The following is a 22761-nucleotide window of genomic DNA, read 5'->3' on the forward strand; positions in this document are numbered from 1 at the left end:
TCCAACCTCTAATGTACTGTGATGCTGTGATACTGTAAGATGAGAGCAAGGTTCTTGAAACCATGAGCTCAGTGATATAGGAGGCCTGTACAGATATATAGGTCTATAAACAACTTCTCAGCAGTCAAGTGTTGGTCATTGAAAGAATAAGATCAGGGCACCAAAACAGCATTGGGGTGAACAAAACCTAAGCATAACCAACATATGTACTCCACAATATACACTGTAAGCCTAGATATAAAGAAGAAAAAGATAAGTGGAGCATCTGTTAGCAAACACAGGAAAAAGAGTCCAGGATTGAGGAGAAAGAATGTATTCTATGAGTCTATCAGATTGGATGTTAGGAAGAATTTCTTACTCATGAGGGTGAAGACACTGGAACAGGTTGCCCAGGGAGCTGGTGGAAGCCTCATCCCTGGAGGTTGGATGTGGCTGTGAGCAACGTGATGTAGTGTGAGGTGTCCCTGCCTGTGGCAGGAAGGTTGGAACTGGATGATCCTTGAGGTCCCTTCCAGCCCTGCCAATTCTGTTTCTATGATTGCTTAACTAAATGGTTTCCTTCTTGCACCTAACTTTATCATTCTCTTCTTGTTCTCAAAGGAAAAGGTTAGTGACCAGCACAAGCAAGGTTGCCTCAAATCTGAGTTATATTTTACACTTCACCAATTGCACCTGAAAGCCTCCTTCCTGAAGCTTTAAATTAAGATCTTCATCTTCTGTGGCTCACATATTAGTCTCAACCCTACCCACCTCTCAGATATTGTACAGCTGGGGAATGGTTGGGCTCGATGATCTTAAAGGTCTTCCCTGACTGAAACAATTCTATGATTCTATGATTCACTAATACCAGCATCATACTCATCCCACAAAAAGACCTGGCTGCTGCTACCTTGCAGATTACACTGTTGAGAATTCAGTGAGGTTCCCCCTCCTTTTCCCCAGAAGATATTGAGTGTGAGGAGTGGGTGGGACTTCAAGCACCTATTCTGTAACTCTGATGCAACAGATAGTTGCATCAGAGCAGACCAAGACAGTTTGAGATTGCAGAGGAGTCAGTGGTTGGAAGAAAAGTAAATTGCATGACCATAGATTAAAAGGAAGAAAAGTACAGTTGCCATTTTCAAACTCACAGACACAACTTTTAATTCTTATATAAATGTAGTTTAAAGACTTTTAAAATAAATATCCTTAGATTAAGGAGAGAGACCTTTGTACAATGTGCCAAGGTGTCAGGGGTTGTACCCTCCTCAGTTCAGGGGCCATTGGGTGAGGAATGAAGGCAGGAACCCTGTTGCCATGTAGCAAGGAGATTCCAGAAACGCAGAGAGCATTTCAGAGAATCTCAGAAGGCCTCCCAGAAGTCCTTTATTTCTGCATTGTAGAATCCCCAACATGACAGAGTCTCAGTGTCCTTAACAGCAGAAGTCCCAAAAGCCCTGAACAGAGGAAGCAGCTAACAGAAGTCCGGAGCAGATCCCTAGCAGCATCCCTGCACCAAAGCTCTAGCCAGAAGTAGCTCACTGACAGAAGCAGAAGGTCCCTAGAGCCCCCCAAGCTGTTCCTACCCTAAGTCCCTAACCAAAGGGTAACTCTTGCTCAGAGTGGCTGTTTCTATTCTCTTTGTTATCAATCCCTTAACCAGTGAAACCCAACCACATCTATAAGCTCCAATCTTCTCCCAGTGAGAGTTGCCAGCATGTCAAGGAGGTGGCTTCTGCAGCATGTTTCAATCCAAGGGTGCCAACCTGAGGATGTTTTTCTGGGCACCCATGGAATGTGATTGTTTGGCTCTAGGCAGCTAAGGAACTGCTCAGCTGAGGAATCCTGCACAGTGCATGTGGCCAGCAGCTGCCCTCAGCACAGTGGCTGCAACAACCAGGTACCCCTTTCTTCAAGGAGAAGAGGAAAACAGAAGGCCTAATAACCACATTCAAAATCCCAGAATCACAGGAACATTCAGGTTGGAAAAGACCCTCAGCATCACCAAGTCCAACCCAGAACCCTACTCTACAAGGCTCACCCCCTAAACCATAGCATCAAGCACAACATCCGAACCACCTTGAAACACAGCCAGGCTTGGGGACTCCACCACCTCCCTGGGCAGCACATTCCAACCCCTGACCACTCCTTCCCTGAACAAATGTAGTTCTAAATGATGAAGAGGTGTGTAAGACAGGCAGCAGTGATGATATAATTCATGTAATTTTGCTGACAGTCAGCCTCACAGCCTGCTCTGCCAATCACCACCAACAGTTGCAGTCACCTAGCGAGGAGAATTGATTACAGGCAGTGAAAGGTAAGGACAAAGAGTTTGTTCCTTTGCTGGGATTCCTGGCTCCTCAAATGCTGAAGCTTTCTGTTAACTAAAGCTTTCTGTTAACTAAAGAGAACTACACATCACTGTAGTTGTCAGATTTAAGAGGCAATGCATAAATGATTCTGTGTGTTAATGAAAAAAACAAATGGCATTTTCTTTGTAGTTAGCCCTTCTGGACACAATAAGGTAAACTATGGTTGAATAAGAGATGTCTTTATTACCATCTTTTCTAGTCCTGGGAGTGGTTAGTGAGAGCAGTGACATAACTTTCTAATTATGATGAATCTGTTTTGCCTGTGGAAAAAGAAACAGAACATGAAAGAAATCAGAGCTGGTGTCATAGCTGCATGTGACATGGCAGGGGATATCATCTGGATGACAGTGCTGAAAGGCTACAACCACAAAATATGCTTTAAAGGTGCATAGACCAAACCAGTCATTGCCTGAGACTGTGGGCATGTGTGTTGCTGATAGATACTTCAAAGATATTTAGAGAGAGCCCCACAAGTGTTTCCCAGCAATTTTTGCTGTAACATGTCACAAGACAGTCAATACTGCCTGGGGGAGGAGGGGATAGAAAGCAGCCCTGAGGAAAAGCACTTGGGGGTGCTGATGGATGAGAAGCTGGACAGGAGCAGGCAGGGTGAGCTTGCAGCACAGAAGGCAAATCACAGCCTGGGCTGCATCCCAAGCAGCATTGCCAGCAGAGCCAGAGAGGTGATTCTGCCACTTTGCTCTGCTCTGCTGAGACCTCACCTGGAGCACTGTATGCAGCTCTGGAGCCCTCAACACAGGAAGGACGTGGAGCTGATGGAGAGGGTCCAGAGGAGGGACATGAAAATGCTCAGGGGTTGGAGCAGCTCTGCTCTGAGGACAGGCTGAGGGAGCTGAGGGTGTTCAGACTGGAGAAGAGAAGGCTGCAGGGAGACCTAAGAGCAGCCTGCCAGGACCTGAAGGGGGCTACAGGAAGGCTGCAGAGAGACTGTTTGCAAAGGCCTGCAGGGACAGGACGAGGGACAATGGCTTCAAACTAGAGCAGAGCAGATTGAGATTGGATGTGAGGAACAAGTTCTTCACTATGAGGGTGGTGGAACACTGGCACAGGTTGTCCAAGGAGGTGGTTGAGGCTCCTTCACTAGAGATCTTCAAGGTGAGGCTGGAGGAGGCCCTGGGGATGTCCCTGCTGAGTGTGGGGAGGTTGGACTGGATGAGCTTTGGAGGTCCCTTCTGGCCTGGACCATTCTATGATTCTAAGATACTTCTTTTTTTCTCTGTGAATTCACTCAAATACTTTCTGAATGATCCCTTTACTTCAAAATCTGTTACCCAGGGAATTTATAAACCTTTGATCAACTTTTCCCCAACCAATCTCATGTTTTTTGAACCTCGTTGGACTGCTGACAGGTTGATATATGTAGCACTTCACACAGACATTCTTTGCTTCCCAGAAGCTATGTGAAGACAGCAGCACAATTCATGTTTCTTGATACATCACAAAGCCTGACAGTTTCAAATGGTACAGCAATTGGTTAAAAGTGAAGCTCCACTGTGTTCAGAGAGGAGTATAAGAAGAGGAAAAGGTTCTGAAGAATTTGGTTCCTTTGTAACATCTTCACCTATCGATGATCTATCCTATCATATTTTCAGTCAGCACTCAAAAAAATCCCTATGGATTCATTCAAAGTTTTTTGATCCCCTAATATCAGTCAGGGGAAAAAAAGCAAAAAAAAAAAATCAAGGTGTGATCTATCATGAACACAGTGATGGCAAGAGTCAAGATAACCAAGCCTCATCCCTGCATCCCAGATAGAACCAAAGCCCCAAAGTAAACAAAATTTCTATTGGTGCAGCTATTGCATTCATTTGTTATTGATCACAGCTCACAGGATGTTCAGGGTTGGAAGGGACCTCTGGGGATCATTGAGTCCAACCCCCTGCCAGAGCAGGGTCATAGAATCCAGCACAAGTCACACAGGAATGCATCCAGATGGGGCTGGAAAGTCTCCAGAAATGGAGATTCCACAGCCTCTCTGGGCAGACTGTTCAAGTGCTCTGAGATCCTCCCAGTGAAGAAGTTCCTCCTCATGATGTGCTGGAACCTCACTACCTGAAGGGAGGTTGTAGCCAGGAGGGGTTTGGTCTCTTCTCCCAGGCAACCAGCACCAGAACAAGAGGACACAGTCTCAAGCTGCACCAGGGGAGGTTTAGGCTGGAGGTGAGGAGAAAGTTCTTCACAGAGAGAGTGGTTGGCCATTGGAATGTGCTGCCCATGGAGGTGGTGGAGTCACCATCCCTGGAGGTGTTCAAGAGGGGATTGTATGTGGCACCTGGTGCCATGGTTTAGATAGTCATGAGGTCTTGGGTGAGAGGTTGGTCTTTTCCAACCTTGTTGATTTTGTGATTCTGTGAACTCTCTGCAGCAATGCATTCACAGAATCACAGAATCAACCAGGTTGGAAGAGACCTCCAAGATCATCAAGTTCAACCTATCACTCAACCCTATCTAATCAACCAGACCATGGCACCAAGTGCCTCATCCAGTCCTTTCTTAAACACCTCTAAGGACCCTGACCCCACCACCTCCCTGGCAGCCCTTTCCAAGGCCAATCTCACTTTCTGTGGAGAAGTTCTTTCTAAGATCAGCCTAAACTTCCCCCTGCACAGCCTGAGACTGTGTCCTCTTGTTCTGGTGCTGGCTGCCTGGGAGAAGAGACCAACCGTCAGCTGGCCACAACCTCCCTTCAGGTAGCTGTAACTAGATAGTCGTGACACTCTGTTGGACTGCCAAGTGAGCAAGGATGGATGGATCCTTACCCCTGTGAGACTGAAGAATCATGCTAGAGCCAAATACTGCAGGAAAACTCCAAACAGCGTTAAATGTGACCTCTAGGGCTGACACTAAGCAGTCCAAAGCAGAGAGCTGATATTCTGCAGATGCCTAGGCACCAAGGCCAGCTTTGTAGCTGACTCATAATACCACTCCCTGAAAATACTTCATTGGATTAGAAAAGCAGTCTTAATAAAAATGGGACTGGGAACCCTTTCCCTTTGAAATTGCTGTATCTAACATCTGGAATGTGCCTGTCTGTTTATGCTGTTCTAGATGACTGAAAATGAATCCCTAATGAATATTGTTAAATGCCTGCAGTATCCTGACATTGCTCTGGTAGAAATATTTAAATTCCCATTTCTGAGATAATTGAAGCTTGGCTTAAATGGGCTTCACAACATTCATTTGGGTCTGAACAAAACAATCATTTCTCTCTCTTTTTATTTTAAATTCTGATGCAAAGCTAAAATGCATTCCAGTGCCAGCCACATTTTGTTTGGGGGTTAGTGAAAAAATAAAGTAATGCCTTCAAAATGCCTAGCAGCTGGTGATGGAAGCCTCTCAACACCTGCAGTTCTGCTTTGCCCAAGACTAGTCACTGTCTCTATATTGAAATATTTAACCAAGACTCTGGTGAGCAAAACACATCTTTGCTTTACTTAGTCTCTTGGATTTCTTCACTTGTTCTGTCCTTCATTGAATCACAGAATTGTCAGGGTTGGAAGGAACCTCAAGGATCATCCAGTTCCAAACCCCCTGCCATGGGCAGGGACACCTCACACTACAGCAGGTTGCTCACAGCCACATCCAGCCTGGCTGCAAAATCCTCCAGGGATGAGGCTTCCATCACCTCCTTGGGCAACCTGTGCCAGTGTCTCACCACCCTCATGGGGAAGAACTTCTTCCTAACATCCAATCTGAATCTCCCCACTTCTAGTTTTGTTCCATTCCCCCCACTCCTATCACTCCCTGACACCCTCAAAAGTCCTTCCCCAGCTTTCTTGTAGCCCCCTTCAGATCCTGGAAGGCCAGAAGAAGGGCCTTGTGGATGCTAATAATCTAATCTATTACTACTAATAATTAACCCTATAAACTAATGAATGGAATTGATAACTATGTCTGCAATAGTGCTTGCTATGCTCAGCACAAAAGCTAATTGTTCTTCTTTTCCTGTCCACAGTGCTGTTCTGTTTGGCTAGGCTGTAAAATAATGCCTGTTGTATTTTCTTTAGCTGCACTCAATGTCATTGGTATGGGGGAACAGGAGAAGTAGCTTTGAATAATGCAAGTCCAAAAGCCCAAGAGTTCTCCATTCCCTCCCTCAGCTTTCCAGGGAATTAGCACAGCTCAGTATCTTGCAGCCCTGGATCCTACAATACCCTTCATGCCTCACCGCAGTTCCTCAGAGTGTGTTGTGTACACAGAGCCTCAGTCCCTGCATGTGGGACTCAAAGTAACTCCATTCCTCAGACACCTGAACACCACAGAAACACAGTTAAAAAGCATTTCCTGCACTTACTATTAAGCAAGTCCCTGAGCAGGCCAGTCTCCCTGCACAAAACCCACTCCCATGCTCTGCTGAACAGGCTGTAGTAGATCTATGGAGGTAAATAGCCTTTAGCTTCTGTCAGGAATACCAACACAGGCATTAGGAAGGGAAGCTTAGGGATCTCTTGGTACATCAAACATGGACTTTCAACTGAAGTGGGGGGAGTAAGGAACACCAGCATGACAATCACAGAAACTGAGGGGAGGTCAAACTTTCATACTCTGTCTCCAGAGAGCCTGTCTTACTGCATCAAGTTGTCAGACCTGACAGAAAAAATATGGGATATTTATTGTGGCAGAAAAAACAGATTAAAATTGACACCTTTATACAAAAACATTTGTTTGTAAACCTACTTTCTGTTGCCAGACTTTATAAACTATAGCTGCCTTCCAACCTTCAAAAACATTTCAAGGTTTAACAGGTACCTGTTTTATCAAACTCCATACCAAATGCCCAGACCAGCTGTAGACCATCCTACTCCTCAGCCCAGAAATGTGCTTCAGCAGAAAGACAGGGTTATAGCCTTCTACAGCACTAGATAATAGCTCTATCCCTGCTGCTGGGAATCCCTTCCCAAGGGGAAGACCAGTCAACACATGAATGTTGAGCAGCATGGGCCCAGGAAGTGAAAAGCTGCCATCATAAAGAGCTAAGAAGATAGAATTACATTGCCAGGGTTGGAAGGGACCTCAAGGATCATCCAGTTCCAACACCTCACACTACATCAGGTTGCTCACAGACACATCAAGCCTGGCCTTCAAAACCTCCAGGAATGAGGCTTTCACCACCTCCCTGGGCAATCTGTTCCAGTTCACCTCATGGTGAAGAACTTCTTCTTAACATCCAATCTGAATCTCCCCACTTCTAGTTTTGCTCCATTCCCCCCAGTCCTATCACTCCCTGACACCCATTAAAAGTCCCTCCCCAGCTTTCTTGTAGCCCCTTCAGATACTGGAAGGCCACAAGAAGGTCCTTGAGGATGCTAATAATCTAATCCATTACTAATAGCATTAACCCTATAAACTAATGAATGGAATCGATAATTATGTCTCAAATAGTGCTTGCTGTGCTCAGCACAAAGGCTAATTGCCCTTCTTTTCTTGTCCACAGTGCTGTTCTGTCATAGGATCAGAGGCTCACAAGATGTTAGGGTTTGGAAGAGACCTCCAGAGATCATTGAGTCCAAACTCCTGCCAGAGCAGGACCATAGAATCCAGCACAGGTCACACAGGAACACATCCAGATGGGGCTGGAAAGTCTGCAGAGAAGGAGACTCCACAACCTCTCTGGGAAGCCTGCTCCAGTGCTCTGTCACCCTCCCAGTGAAGAAGTTCCTCCTCATGTTGAGGTGGAACCTCCTGGGCTGGAGTTTCTATCCATTGCCCCTTGTTCTATCCCAGGGCACAACTGAGCAGAGCCTGTCCCCTCCCTCTTGACCCCCAGCCCTCAGATATTGATAAACATTTATTAAATCCCTCTCAGTCTTCTCCTCTCCAGACTAAACAGCCCCAGGGCTCTCAGCCTCTCCTCACCAGGCAGGGCTCCAGTCCCTTCAGCATCCTTTGAGCCCTCCCTTGGACTCTCTCCAGCAGATCCCTGTCCCTCCTTAACTGGGGAGCCCAGAACTGGATGCAATATTCCAGGTGAGGTCTCAGCAGGAGAGAGTAGAGGGGGAGGAGAACCTCCCTGGATGTGCTGGACACACTCCTCTGAATGCCCCCCAGGACCCCATTGGCCTTCCTGGCCACCAGGGCACATTGCTGTCCCATGCAGAACTTGTTGTCCACTTGTATTCAACCCTGTAAAGTCCTCTTGGGTTCACTTATTTAATTCAGTCTTAGCCAATGACAGACATTGGGCTGCAGTGATCATGCACTGGTGGAATTCACAGTCCTAAGGGGTTGGGACAGGCAAGGAGCAGAGTCAGGACTGTACATTTTAGGAAGGCAAACTTGCAGCTCCTTACAAAGTTAGTCAGTAGGAGCCCATGGGAAAGGAGTCTACATCAGTGGACAAGGGAAGACCAACAGATGTCATCTATCAGGACCTTTGTAAAGCCATTGACAGAGTCCCCCAGGACATTCATTCAGAAACATTCAGGTTGGAAGAGACCCTCAGGATCACCAAGTCCAAACCAGAACCCTGCTCTACAAGGCTCACCCCTAAACCATAGCCCCAAGCACCACATCCAAACCACCTTGAAACACAGCCAGGCTTGGGGACTCCACCACCTCCCTGGGCAGCACATTCCAGTCCGTGACCACTCTTGCCCTGAAAAAATGTTTCCTACTGTCCAGTCTAAACCTACCCAGTGGCAGTTTGAGGCCATTCCCTCTTGTTCTATCACTAATTCCCTGTGAGAAGAGACCAGCAGCAGCCTCTCTACAACCTCCTTTCAGGTAGCTGTAAAGAGCAATGAGGTCTCCCCTCAGTCTCCTCTTTTTCAAACTAAACAGTCCCAGCTCCCTCAGTCACTCCTCATAAGATTTATTCTCCAGGCTTCTCTCTTTCTAAGCTAAAGAGATAAGGATTTGATGGGTGTCCTGTCCAGTGGATAAGGAATTGGTTGGATGATCTCATACAAAGGGTAGTGGTCAGTGGCTCATCTCCAGAAGGAGATGGGTGACAAGTGGTGTCCCTCAGGGGTTTGTACTGGGACCAGTGCTGTTCAATACCTTCATCAATTACACAGACAGTGAGACTGAGTGAACCCTCAGCAGATTTGCAGATGATATCAACCTGAGTGATGCAGCTGAGAAGCCTGAAGGACAGGATGCCATCCAGAGGGACCTGGACATGCTGGAGAGGTGGGCTGAGGAGAATCTCATGAGGTTCAATAAGACCATGTGTGAGGTCTTCTTGCACTTAGGGTGGGGTAATCCTCCATATCAATACATGCTGAGGGATGAAAGCAGCCCTGCAGAAAAGGACTTGGGGGTACTGGTGGATGAGAATCCAGACATGAGCCAATAATGTGCACTTGTAGCCCAGAAAGCCAATGGCAGCCTGGGCTGCACCAAAAAAGCATGGCCAGCAGGTCAAGAGAGGAGATTCTGCCACTTTGCTCTGGTGACACCTCACCTGGACTACCGTGTCCAGCTCTGGAGCCCCCAGCACAAGAAACTCATGGACCTCCTGGAGTGGGTCCAGAGGAGGGCCACAAAGACGATCAGAGGGCTTCAGCATCTCTGCTGTGAAGACAGGCTGAAGAGAGTTGGGGCTGTTCAACCTGGAGAGAAGGCTCCAGGGAGACCTTGTAATTACATTTCAGTATCTGAAGGGGACCTACAGGAATGCTGGGGAGGGACTGTTTAGAAGGGCTTGGAGTGATAGGATGTGACAGTGGTTTTAAACTGGAGCAGGGTAGAATTAGGTTAGACATCAGGAGGAAGTTCTTTACAATGAGAGTGGTGAAATAATGGAACAGGTCACCCAGGGATGTGGTTGAGTCCCTGTCCATGGAGACATTCAAGATCAGACTTGATGTGGTCCATGGGAAGCCTGATCTGGTTGGAGGTGTCCCTGCTCACTGAAGGGGGTTTGGGCAAGATGGCCTTTAAGAATCCCTGCCAACATGATGCAGTCTGTGAATTATGTAGGTCTCATGCTCCGTTCTGTTTGGTAACTCAGAACAATAGGGAAGGTCAGGGGACAATTCCTAGTTGGCATGGCTGAAATGAATCACACAATCACAGAACCACACAATCACAGAATTTTCAGGGCTGCAAGGGACCTCAAAAGTTCATCCAGTCCAACCCCACTGCCAGAGCAGGATCACCTAGACCAGATCACACAGGAACACATCCAGGCAGCTCTTGAATATCTCCAGAGAGGGAGACTCCACAACCCCCCTGGGCAGCCTCTGCCAGTGTTCTGTCACCCTCAGAGGGAAAAAATTCTTCCTCCTGTTTCCATGGAACTTCCTATGGCTCAGCTTCCACCACTGCCCCTTGTGCTGGCATTGGGCATCACCCAGCAGAGCCTGGCTCCAGCCTCTGGGCACTCCCCCTGCACATCTTTAGCACCAGCAATGAGGTCACCTCTCAGGCTCCTCCTCTCCAAGCTACAGAGCCCTCAGCTCCCTCAGCCTCTCCTCATAAGGAAGATGTTCAACTCCCCTAATCATTTCTTTGGCTCTGTCCTGGAGTCTTCCAAGCAGTTCCCTGAGGTTCTTCTTGACATGAGGGGCCCATAACTGGACAGAATCTGGAGGCAAGAGGTACAGCTGCTGGAGCCAAGCAGAAGGGCATTCCTGGAAAGATGCTAAAGAGGCCTGAGAATCACTGCCACAACGAGTGTGTACTTGGGGGCAACACAGTTTGGAGCCTAGGATGCCCTGACATGAATTATCATCAGGAACAAACTGCTAAGTGTCCAGTGGTCACTGTGCTCAGAGATACAGGGCTCTGCCCAGGGCTGCTCACAGGGCACAATTAACCATACATCCATAAGGGGAATTTGCTTGACTAGGTAAAGAGAGGCAACAAAAGGTGACTTGTGCTGACATAGGGAGCCAGGACCATCAAACAGCTTCATTATGAAGCACTTACAGGCTCATTGCAGGTGAGACAGTTCTGACCATCACTGCAGTGACTAAGACAGACCTGGAGAACAGCTGGAGGCTCATTATTTGGTGGTAGCTGCTGATGTGACAGGAGTCCTGTTACAGTGGATCTTGTTCAGCAGCAGCAGATGTAAATTGTTAACAAAGCTGCAGCCATCAGAGTGGAAAAAAATAAGAATTGTTTCTCTGGCCTAGATGGGAACATGGGTCAACCTCAAGGCAAATTTGATGGCTTTGAATGTGAATGAAAAACAAATTTCCCAGAATGGTGTCATCTGAGGGCTCCCAGCAGATGGACAACAGTGTGTGTTGGAGCATACTGTTAGTATAGTGCCAAAAGGAAAGGTTCCTCTGAATATTAAAAATAATTTATCCAAACAAATCAGCCAAGAACCTTAAATCTGTACATTTCAGGGTTCCCTGAAGGCCTCTCTCTCCCTATATATATATATATATATGCCATTTATTTAGACTCTGAACTGACTTGAGTCTTGCACCTGGGAAAGAACAACCCCATGGAGCAGTACAGGTTTGGATCTGACCTGCTGGAGAGGAGTGAAGGGGAAAAGGCCCTGGGGGTCCTGGTGGGTGGGAGGCTGACCATGAGCCAGCAATGTGCTCTTGTGGCCACGAAGGCCAGTGGCATCCTGGGGTGGATGAGAAGGGCTGTGGTTCTCATCGAGAGAGGTTCTCATCCCTCTCTCCTCTGCTCTGCTGAGGCCACATCTGGAGTATTGTGTCCAGTTCTGGGGCCCTCAGGTCAGGAAGGACCTCAGGGAACTGCTTGGAAGCGTCCAGCACAGAGCCACAAAAATGAGTTAGGGAGTGGAACATCTTCCTTATGAGGAGAGGCTGAGGGAGCTGAGGGCTCTGTAGCTTGGAGAGGAGGAGCCTGAGAGGTGACCTCATTGCTGGTGCTAAAGATGTGCAGGGGGAGTGCCCAGAGGCTGGAGCCAGGCTCTGCTGGGTGATGCCCAATGCCAGCACAAGGGGCAGTGGTGGAAGCTGAGGCATAGGAAGTTCCATGGAAACAGGAGGAAGAATTTTTTCCCTCTGAGGGTGACAGAAGACTGGAAGAGGCTGCCCAGGGGGTTGTGGAGTCTCCCTCTCTGGAGATATTCAGAATCATTCTGGATGTGTTCCTGTGTGACCTGCCCTGGGTGATCCTGCTCTAGCAGGGGCATTGGACTGGATGAGCCTTTGAGGTCCCTTCCAGCCCCTGGCATTCTGTGAAAAAATCATACATCTGTAAACATATCAGCTTTGCAAGCAGTTGGCTTTTCCTCACTCCTCAATTAAAAACTGAAAATGCACTTCAGGATCCCAAAAGGGCTTTTTAATCATATTTTAATTTTTATGGCTCAAAAAGGTACTTACAGAGCATGCTAAAATCAGAGTTAATTACAAGTCCTTGCAATCAGGATTGCACCCAGTTTCAGATGCACATCAGAATGTCACTGATTTCACAGGAAAATTAACACAGGACTAACAGTTTCAGGAGCCAGAAGGCTGACAGTCAGTGTTACCTGATGTACTGTCAAAGACTCCCAAATTAATTAACTGTGGCAATTTTATGAATTTGGGGTTTGTCCTTGCAGTTTTTTTTCCCTTTCCCTATGCCTGCAGACTTAACTATGCACCTCCTTGTAACTACTACTAGTAGTCCACCACTGTTTTAAAACAATGTCACAGGCTCACAGGATGTCAGGGGTTGGAAGTGACCTCTGAAGGTCATCAAGTCCAAACCCCCTGCCAGAGCAGGACCATAGAATTCAGCACAGGTCACACAGGAACACATCCAGACGGGTCTTGAAAGCTTAGGAAGCATGTCCTACTCTAGCAGCCAAGTGTGTTCAGAGTGGTGCTGGTCTTGTCTGTAAACATTGTATTGCACTGTGCTGTGAGAAATAATTTTTCTGGCCCTTGTAGCACCAACTCTTGAGGGAAGCCAAGAGCTGCTGAAGTTTCTTCAGAGTAATTTCCACTTCTGTAGAGCTGTTCTTCAAGGTATCAGCCTCCATTAAAAAAAAAAAAAAAAAAGATCTTCACAGAATCACAGAATGTTAGAGGTTGGAAGGGACCTCAAAAGCTCATCCAGTCCAAGCCCCCTGCCAGAGCAGGGTCACCTAGACCAGATCACACAGGAACACATCCAGGCAGCTCTTGAATATCTCCAGACAGGGAGACTCCACAACCCCCCTGGGCAGCCTCTGCCAGTGTTCTGTCACCCTCAGAAGGAAAAAATTTTTCCTCCTGTTTCCATGGAACTTCCTATGCCTCAGCTTCCACCACTGCCCCTTGTGCTGGCATTGGGCATCACCCAGCAGAGCCTGGCTCCAGCCTCTGGGCACTCCCCCTGCACATCTTTAGCACCAGCAATGAGGTCACCTCTCAGGCTCCTCCTCTCCAAGCTACAGAGCCCTCAGCTCCCTCAGCCTCTCCTCATAAGGAAGATGTCCCACTCCTTTCATCGTTTTTGTGGCTCTGTGCTGGACTTTTTCAAGCAGTTCCCTGAGGTCCTTCCTGACCTGAGGGGCCCAGAACTAGACACAATACTCTAGATGTGGCCTCAGCAAGGCAGAGCAGAGGGGGAGGAGAACCTCTCTTGACCTACTCACCACAGCCCTTCATAAAATTCAGGAGAGTAACAGACTGCAAGCATTATCTCCTGAATACCTCAACCATTCCATTTTGCTTCAGAAAATAGATAAAAGCAAGCCTATAAAAAGACCTCTGATTTTTGTTAAGATTTCAAGCAATAGTGAGCAATTCATAGAATCACAGAATCATAGCATGCTAGGGGTTGGAAGGGACCTCCAGAGATCATTGAGTGCAACTCCCCTGCAAAGCAGAACCACTTAAAGCAATTGGTCTCTGTTATCCTAATTGCTAGAACAGTGTCTTACTCAAGGTTAAACTTGTGAAATTTCAGGTCATAGGATCACCTCATGTCATCAGACTTTAAAAAATAGAAATCCCTGCACTATTATGACAGAAGAAAGAGACTTGGTTGTGTTGATTGATGAGAAGCTCACCATGAGCCAGCAGTGTGTCCAGGCAGCACAGAAGGCAAATCGTATCCTGGGCTGTAGCCAGAGGAGTGTGGGCAGCAGGGCAGAAGAGGGGATTCTGCCCCTTTGCTCTGCTCTTGTGAGACCTCACCTCAAATCCTGCCTCCAGGTCTGGTGTCCCCAGTATAAGAAAGACACAGAGCTGTTGGAACAAGTCTAGAGGAGGGCCACAAAGATAATTGTATTAGTTTTGGGTTAAATTAACGAGGAGGGAATTATAAAATATACTTATTTTTATTTTCCCAAAAACCCCACCCCAAAACTATGTACAAAACCTGATAGAATTAGTTACTGGTTCTATTGGGTCGTGAATTCTTCCAGGATACTTAATGGCAATTTTGACACAATTTAGAGAGTTCAGAGACTGGAAAAGCTATGACACAAATAGCTTCACCCGCTAATAAACCAAAGGCCAATCAATAACCCTTAGGAAGATATGAGCAGGGTAGGATTTACTCACGAGGATTAGAGTGGGAATTTGAAGATGGTCCCTGGCTCGCTCTCACTGCTGACAGGCTCCAGAAACTGTCGGTTTGTAATCCAGTTGGAGGCTCAGGCTTTATCCCAGGGCTCTGGAGCAGGCACTCGGAGCAAGGCAGGACACTCGAGACGACAAGGCTGGAAGTGAGGAGAGGCTTCAGCAGATGTGAGCAGGGCTTGAGCAAGGCAGACTTGAGCGAAGAGATTCTGAGCAGGAGCCTATCTGAGCAAGGGGGATCTGAGCAAAAAGCTGATCTGAGCAGGAGTCCCCAGGCTCCCCAGCCACTTGCAGATACACAAAATGCCAGAGGTCACTTGGTCCAATGGGCACTAAAGCCAACATGCAGCCACCCAATGCAAAGCCTTCTGCCAGGCTATGACCGTAACAGGCAGAGGGCAGGACCTCATATCTGGGGGAGCTTTCATGCTCTGACCCCAGCTGGCATCTTGTTTACCAGACAGGCAAGGGCCTGTCCCCTGTCTTCCTTTTCCTGCCTTGCCCTGTAGTTGTGGCAGGAAGGAGGGGAGAGAAAGGACCTGTCTAGACATCTTGAGGCCTGTCTGGATCTGTACTGGCCATGTGTCATGGCCTTATCACCACAATGATCCAAGGGCTGGAGCACCTCTGCTATGACAATAAGGCTGAAGAGCTGGGGTTGTTCAGCCTGGAGAAGAGAATACTCTGAGGGGAACCTTAGAGCTGCCTTCCAGCACCTGAAGGTATCCTACAGGAAGGCTGCAGAGGGACTGTTCCTGAGGGTGTCTAGTGACAGGACAAGGGGAAATGGTTTGAAGCTGAGGCAGAGCAGGGTTAGACTGGAGCTGAGGAAGTTCTTCACTACAAGGGTGATGAGACTCTGGAATAGGCTGTCCAGGGAGGTTGAGGCTGCCTCCTCCCTGAGGGTATTTAAGGCCAGGTCAGGTGAGACCTTAAGCAGCAGAGTCTAGTTTAGAGGTGTCTCTGCCTGTGGCAGGGACATTGGAGTAGATATCTCTAAGGTCCCTTCCAATCTAAGATATTCTATGACTCTTCCATATACATGGACCTACACTCAGTGATTCAGTTCCTTCTTATCAAGGCTCTGCTTTTTTGTGTTACTTTCCCTCCTGTCTGTGTGGCTAGAGAGGAGGGGCTTGTGAGGGTGGGCCATGTTAACCCAAGACACCCACCCACATGATACTGTTAATTGAGGCTAGTTTCACTGGTTTGGTAAACATAAACAAAAATATGGAATTAAAAGCTTGGCTATAGCCCAAGGAATCAACGAGAAGACTGAGAGTCATACTAGCTGCATCAGTCTAAAAAAAAAAAGATCCACCTTCCAAGACAGCAACCTAGTCAGCACTGACCCTCCTTGATTGTTAATTTCTGCCATTATTTCTCCTAGGAGCTGGCAATGCAAGAGCAGAGCACAGCTCCTGGCCTCATTTCATCCTCTTTCTCCGGTTGCTGAATTCAGCTGGATGACTGATGGATCTGATGGAGAGGGTCCAGAGGAGGGCCATGAGAATGATCAAGGAGTTGGAGCACCTCTGCTATGAGGACAGGCTGAGAGAGCTGAGGGTGTTCAGCCTGGAGAAGAGGAGGCTCCAGGGAGACCTAATAGCAACTTGCCAGTAACTGAAGGGGGCTACAGGAGGGCTGCAGAGAGACTGTTTGCAAAGGCCTGCAGGGACAGGACAAGGGACAATGGCTTCAAACTAGAGCAGAGCAGATTGAGATTGGATGTGAGGAACAAGTTCTTCACTATGAGGGTGGTGAAACACTGGAAGAGGTTTCCCAGGGAGGTGGTTGAGGCTCCTTCCCTGGAGATGTTCAAGGTGAGGCTGGAGGAGGCCCTGGGCAGCCTGACTGCAGGGAGGTTGGACTGGATGAGTTTTGGAGGTCCCTTCTGGCCTGGACCATTCTATGAGTCTATGACTCTTACAATTGCCCCAGTTCAGCTGCTTGAAGTAATCCTCAGCTACCTGTTTTGTCATTCTTGAGCATTACCTTCGCAGCTATGCTGATCAGGCAACGTTTCATTTTAGCAAATGCTGCTTTTCATTTCTCTTGAGCACAGCCAATGTTCCTACTCAAGTCTCTCATCCAAGTGCCAGTTAGACCCCGTGGCAGAGCACATCAAATCTGACCAGTGCGAGGTAAAAAAAGATAAGCCCAAAATAAGCTTATTTCTTTCCACAGGCAGCCAGCTCAAGCCTCAACATTGATTTGCCTAAAGCTAGGTGCTTCTAAAAAGTTATCTGTCATGAACACTACATATTTATTGACAGAAAGTTTTCTGTTACAACTGTATTTTGATTCAAATCATCTGTTCACAAGATGGCAGCTGAAAAGAGCAAGCCTGAGGGGCTATGAAGTCCTATATGGAAAGCAACTTGGTTAGCTAATTAACTTGCTTTTCATATTATTTAAACACATTTTGATATCTGTAAAAGATTTTATTTTTCCAAGTGTCACAACAGTTTGGAGAGTTGTCACATCAGGTTGTTACAGCTCCAAATGTGTACTTCACCTCTGTTCAGGACTATGAATCCCATATACAGTAATGTGACTATTTAAGAGGAGCTGCTAAAGCTTTACATCAAGCCATCTGCTATGCAAGTACATAAAATCTGCATCATAATAATCCTTATGTTAATTTTTATTAAAAAAAAAAGAAAGAAAAGAAAGACTGTTTGCCAGGAACTGATTTCTCAGCTTTGGTACTTCAGCCAATTGAAACATTGTCTTGTCAAGATATCCACATGGGCTAGTGTTTATTGCTTATTAGTTAGAGACATCTGTGCTGAATTCAGTTCATCAGAAGTGGGTTGTTCAGCTATTTTAATCAAAACTTCTCTGTAATTTTAAAACAACCTAATATATTTTTAATCTGCTCTGAAAACTTTTAATGACAAAATTTCCACAGCTTCCCTCACGATCTATGCTAGTGCTTAAATACTGCTGCAGTTGAAAGCTTTTATTGATGTGCAACCTTGAAACTGCTGTGCTTTTCAAGTCTGTGGTTTGTCGAATCCCAGTGGGTGAGAAGAGAGCTACCTTCCCCCCAGGAATGTTGCTCCTTGGGCAAACACAAGACCGCAGGTACCGCACAGGGCAATAGTTAAAAGGGACTTCACTCTGCACTGAGTCCTTCCTCTACAGTTGTCAACCACAAGGACGGCAGCAGACACTCATGTGGGACTCTGCCACCCTTTTCTCAGAGAGCAGCTGTTCCTCTGACTTCGTGTGAACGCTCAGTGTAGACAACCAGAGGGCTGCAGGCAAACCTCCCAGAGCTCCAGCGTGGAAGTACACCTCCGTGGATGGTCTTCTGCAAAGGCCTCCAAGCTTGCCTAAGCTGCAGCTGATCTGCTACAGGTGGCCAAGGCACCTCTGTGACCAACCTCTTGCTCTTCAAACACGAGGGCTCCCCGTGTGGAGACACGCTGGGTGTGCTTTAGAAGACGATATGGGGGTTATTTAGGATGTTTGGGTTTCTTGCGGTGATGGTCATATCGGCAGCGTGGCCGACAGTTTGCTACGTCCCAAAGGGCCGCTATCGGGCCAAGGCCCAGCACAGGAACCAGGTACATCTTCTCCTGCCTTCGGGCGCGGATTTCCATCCCTGCGGCCAGCCTTTGAAGCGCTGCCTCGCCTAGACACACCGTCCTGTCCTGCCGCCGCCAAGGCCCCCGTCTCCCCGACGAGGACGCACGTCCCGCCCCACCGCCTCCGGCCCCGGCGAGGCAGGGCTGCCAGATCCGGCCTCCGCCCGTCCTGCCCGCCCCGCGGCGCTGCGGAGCCTCTCAGCGTTCTCTCGCCCTCTGCCGCTGCGGCATCCCCGGGGCGGCGGAACCGGCGGCGGTCCGCCCCCCACCCCCGCGCGCAGCTCGGCCGCACAGGCCCCGCAGGCCCAGGACTCCGTCTCGAAGCGAGCGCGCTGAGGCCAGGGCCTTCCGCCAGACCCTGCTTCGCCGCCGCAGCGATGCCGGCAGCCCGCGCCGGGCCCCGCCGGGCCGCCCTGCGCCCGCAACATCGCGGCGCCCCGTCTGTGCTGAGCCGCCCTGCGCTGGGCACCTTCTCCGCCCCGCTCGCCTCCTCCTCCCACGGAGCCACCCTCCTCCTCCGCCCCCTCTCCTTGCCAGCCTCCTCCCCGCCCTTCCCCGCACTCCACGCCGGTGCCGGAGCCGCGCGTCACTCGGGCTCCAGCCCCGCCGCAGACATGGCGACGCTGACAGCGGTCCAGCCGCTCACGCTGGACAGAGGTAAGCGCCGCTTCCGCGGCTCCCCGCCGCCCCCGCCGCCCCGCACCCTGCCCGAGGGGCCGCCGCGACGGAGCGCCAGGTCTTCCCCTGCAGGGCCAGAGCGACAGACGGCGGGCACTGCCGCGCCGCCTCTCTCGGCCCCGCGGTGCGTGGGGTCGGCGGCGCCGGCTGAGGCGGAGAGCCGTGAGGAGGCGCTTCCTTGGCGGGGCTCAGGTGGGTGCCAGGAGAAGGGCCGAAACGGAGGATATAAAACTTTGTCCCGGCAGGGAGGCGGGGGTAGGGCTGGCATCCCACCGGCGGTTCCGCAGGCGCGGGATGCGGTTCCGCGACCAGCGCACCCCCTGGCGCCGTTCCATCGGGGACGCTCCGCCGCCTCCGCCCTTCGGAGCGCTCTCCCGGGCGCACGCCCCCGTACCTCCGCTTCTAGGGCCCCGGCGCCGCCGCCCCCGCGGGTGGTTCTGTGGAGGGGGCGCTCCGTGGAGGGGCGCTCCGTGGCGGGCAGCGGCTCCGGCGGGCCCCTCCTGGCAGCGAGTTGGGAGCTCTCACCTGCCGTGAGGGCGGTCGTTTGCTGGCAAAATGTGGCGGTTTAGGGGTCTATCGCGGTGGGTGGTGTGCAGGGTAGGTATCAGTGCTCGTAGCTTCGCTCTTGGCGGGCGCTGGTAGCGTTGCCCTGCAAACCAGGGCGGCTGCGTATTCCTGTAGGCAGCTAATCAGCGGCCCGGGTAGGGAGAGCGGCTGGGAGTTCGTTGGCTGTGCCTGTGACCTTACCGAGGTAACGTAATAGGGTGCTGAAATGTTAAAGTTATGTTAAAATTCAGCTTTCGCCTCCAGGTTGTAAAAGTGGCCTTCTCCCTCGCGGTACATTTGTCCCCGTAATAAAGCTCAGCAGAGCCATTATTAGATTTCTGTGGGTTGCAGAGGAGCGTAACTTGCCATTCGGATTTGTTTTGCTTCTTTGGCTCCATCAGTTCAAGAGATCCAATGGCTCTCAATACAGCATCCAGCATTGCCGAGGTGTCCTTGTTCCTAACTTGCATCCAGAGGCTCTGTGAGGCTCCTCACAGCTACACATGATTGAAAGCATGATTGAAGCTGGTGCCTTGGATTTTTAAATATTGGGTTTCTTCCCCGCCCCCCCCCGCCCCCCCCCCCCCCTCCCGAGGATTAAGGTGGAGCCTTTGAAGCAAGATAGCGAGCTTCTTTCTGTAAATCCTGTGCAAAAGAAACCTGATGAACTCGGTTTCCAAATGAGAAACCAGAGGTAGGCAGCTTTTCTGGAACCCGACAGAGAGCAAAACAGCTCATGAAGTACTCTGAATACAGTTTGCTAGATGGCTTAAATTCCAGCATAAGTAGAAAAGGAGAAGCTGAAGTTATTTGTACTGAAATAACAAAGTGCTAGCATGCACTTTAAATTAAACTGCTCAGAAATCCACAGTGTAATCTACAGTTTCACCCTAATGCTGTTTTCAGTAAGCAGGGCAAATCTATTTCCTGGCAAAGGGTTGAACAGATGGCAATCCATTAGCAAACCTGGCTTTTCAAAGGAAAGTATTACTATTTCAGAATTACACATTCCTTTTCATTACTAAAACTGTGCTTTAAAAAAAATCCACAATCCACAAAAATGCAAATTAGTCCCAATTTAAATATAAGAATCTGCTGTCTGTATCCAGGATATGCTGAACTGTTTGGCTGCAGTGCCAATGTTACAGTCTCCCTGGTTGTCAGCCAGGGCTGCTAATAGTGCAAATGAGATAAAACATCACAGAATGATAGGATATGACGTGCAAAAGGAAAAGTGCAGACAAGAACTGGATTTGCATGAAGCACCTGGCCTGCAGAAGCCCATTTCATCAGGCAAATACACTTTGCCACATACAACATGTTGCTGCTACATCAGCTGGAGGGGGTGGGCTGAAGCAACCCCAGAATCAACTAAAGGATGCACAGTGCTTCCAGATATTTCCTCTCCAGTCTGCCTTTCACAGCGATGGGAGAGGTGCTATGTGGTGAAGTTTTCCAGATTCCTGTTACCTTTATTAAAGCAGACGCAGCTATGTTTACTGTCACTGTGCTTTGCACAGCTCTGCTGTGATCTAGGCACAGCCCTGGAAAGTCTCATATCCACTTTGCCATGTCCCACAGAGAGCTCAGAACAGTAAGGAAATAGTGCTTCAGGAGAGATGGCATTAATAATCTCGCATTGCTGGGGAAATTGCTGCTTGATCTCTGGTCAGGAAATGTTCTGCATTTCCCCTTGCTAAGAGTTTGCTGAAATTGTAAAACATCAGTCATACATCAGAAATCTGAATTATACTCTGCCATGGTCTCCTTCTGGACAAACATCTACTGAACAGAACTGTATTCTAGTACAAAGATGAGAGCTTTCTTAAAGCCTGACATAAATGGGATTCAAAATTTGTGTGATGAAATGAATTGCCATTTAAAGGTGAAGGGCATGTTGTGTGTGAATGATTGAAAGCCAATTACATTCTGGAAGATTACTTCAGTCCAAAGCACAGGAATTAATTTCCTTAATTCCTGTCATCATGTGCCTTTCTACCTGCACAAATGTGTGCAGGTTCCATTAGGGCTCTTTAATATGTGAAGCAAGTTCACAAAATAATGGAAATTTTAATCACTTACAGTTTAATCTCAAAGGCTTTTGTCTGACCTTTGTGTGGTGCTCTGCTGGGAGGAGGGGGAGGGATCAGCAATTCTTTGAGGGAAGAAATTCAAAGCAGTGGAACTACATGTGGATGCTACTTAGGAAAGGTGGTCCCAGCATTTGGGAGCCTTGGGAAGGGGAAGAGCTTGTCTGCCAGGTGCAGCCAAGTCTTTTGTGTAAAAAAGTGCACCCTTCTTATCTTTGTTGCAAATGTCTTACGTCAAAAATCAGTACCACTCCATCAGTTATCTCCAGTGTCCATCAGAGCCAACCCTGGGAACTTTCTGGGCCAGTTCAAAGCTTAAACCCCGAATGTATTTGGAACCATACCTTTGTGCAGGTTGAGGCAGAAGGTTACAATGCTGGCTTTCATAAAATGACAAGCAAAAAAAAGTTTGTTTGTTTTTGTAATGGGGATTATAATGTATTTTGTTGTTTTGTTTTATGTTCAAGGTTACAGATTTTTCAGTACATTCTCACCTTAATTCACCTCCATTGAAAAACCCAAAGTAGTCACTCCAAACCAAAAGGGAAATGTTTAAAAACACCAATACAATTATTTTTCACTTCTTCCACAGGTATGTCTTTGGGGACAGAGAGCTCTGGTTGCAGTTAGTTGGCATTTTCCAGCAGTGTTTCTTTGTATTAGTGTACCACTCATCACGTTTTACAGCTTCCCCTATCATCATCAGCTGCTGCTTTCCACTTTATATACAGAGCTCCATGTCTCCCCCGCATACTGTCTTCTGTTGCCTTAGAATCACAGAATCATAGAAGTGTTTTGATTGCAGAAGATCTCTAAGTTAATCATCTAGTCCAGCCACCAACCTAACACCAATGTGGCCATTAAACCATATCCCAAGGTGCCATGTCCACGTGTTTCTTAAATGCCTTCAAGAACAGTGACTCCACCGCCTTACTGGGCAGCCTGTTCCAATACCTGGCCACTCTTTCCTTAAATACATTTTTCCTAATGCCCAATCTAAACCTTCCCTGGCACAATTCCAGGCTGTGTCTTCTCATCCTAT

At 48.3% G+C, this 22761-nt stretch overlaps 1 protein-coding gene across 1 annotated transcript in view; it reads left to right on the plus strand.

The window, feature by feature from the left end:
- The first annotated feature begins 18782 nt into the window (after window positions 1-18782).
- Window positions 18783-22761, plus strand: part of LIN7A (lin-7 homolog A, crumbs cell polarity complex component) — a 74072-nt gene continuing 70093 nt past the window's right edge. Inside the window, exon 1 of the mRNA XM_054399812.1 lies at window positions 18783-19062. Within this exon, the coding sequence (XP_054255787.1) occupies window positions 18783-19062 (280 nt within the window). The remainder of the gene's footprint in view (window positions 19063-22761) is intronic.

This window comes from Indicator indicator, chromosome 3, assembly GCF_027791375.1.
Source record: "Indicator indicator isolate 239-I01 chromosome 3, UM_Iind_1.1, whole genome shotgun sequence".
Classification (NCBI taxonomy): Eukaryota; Metazoa; Chordata; class Aves; order Piciformes; family Indicatoridae; genus Indicator; species Indicator indicator.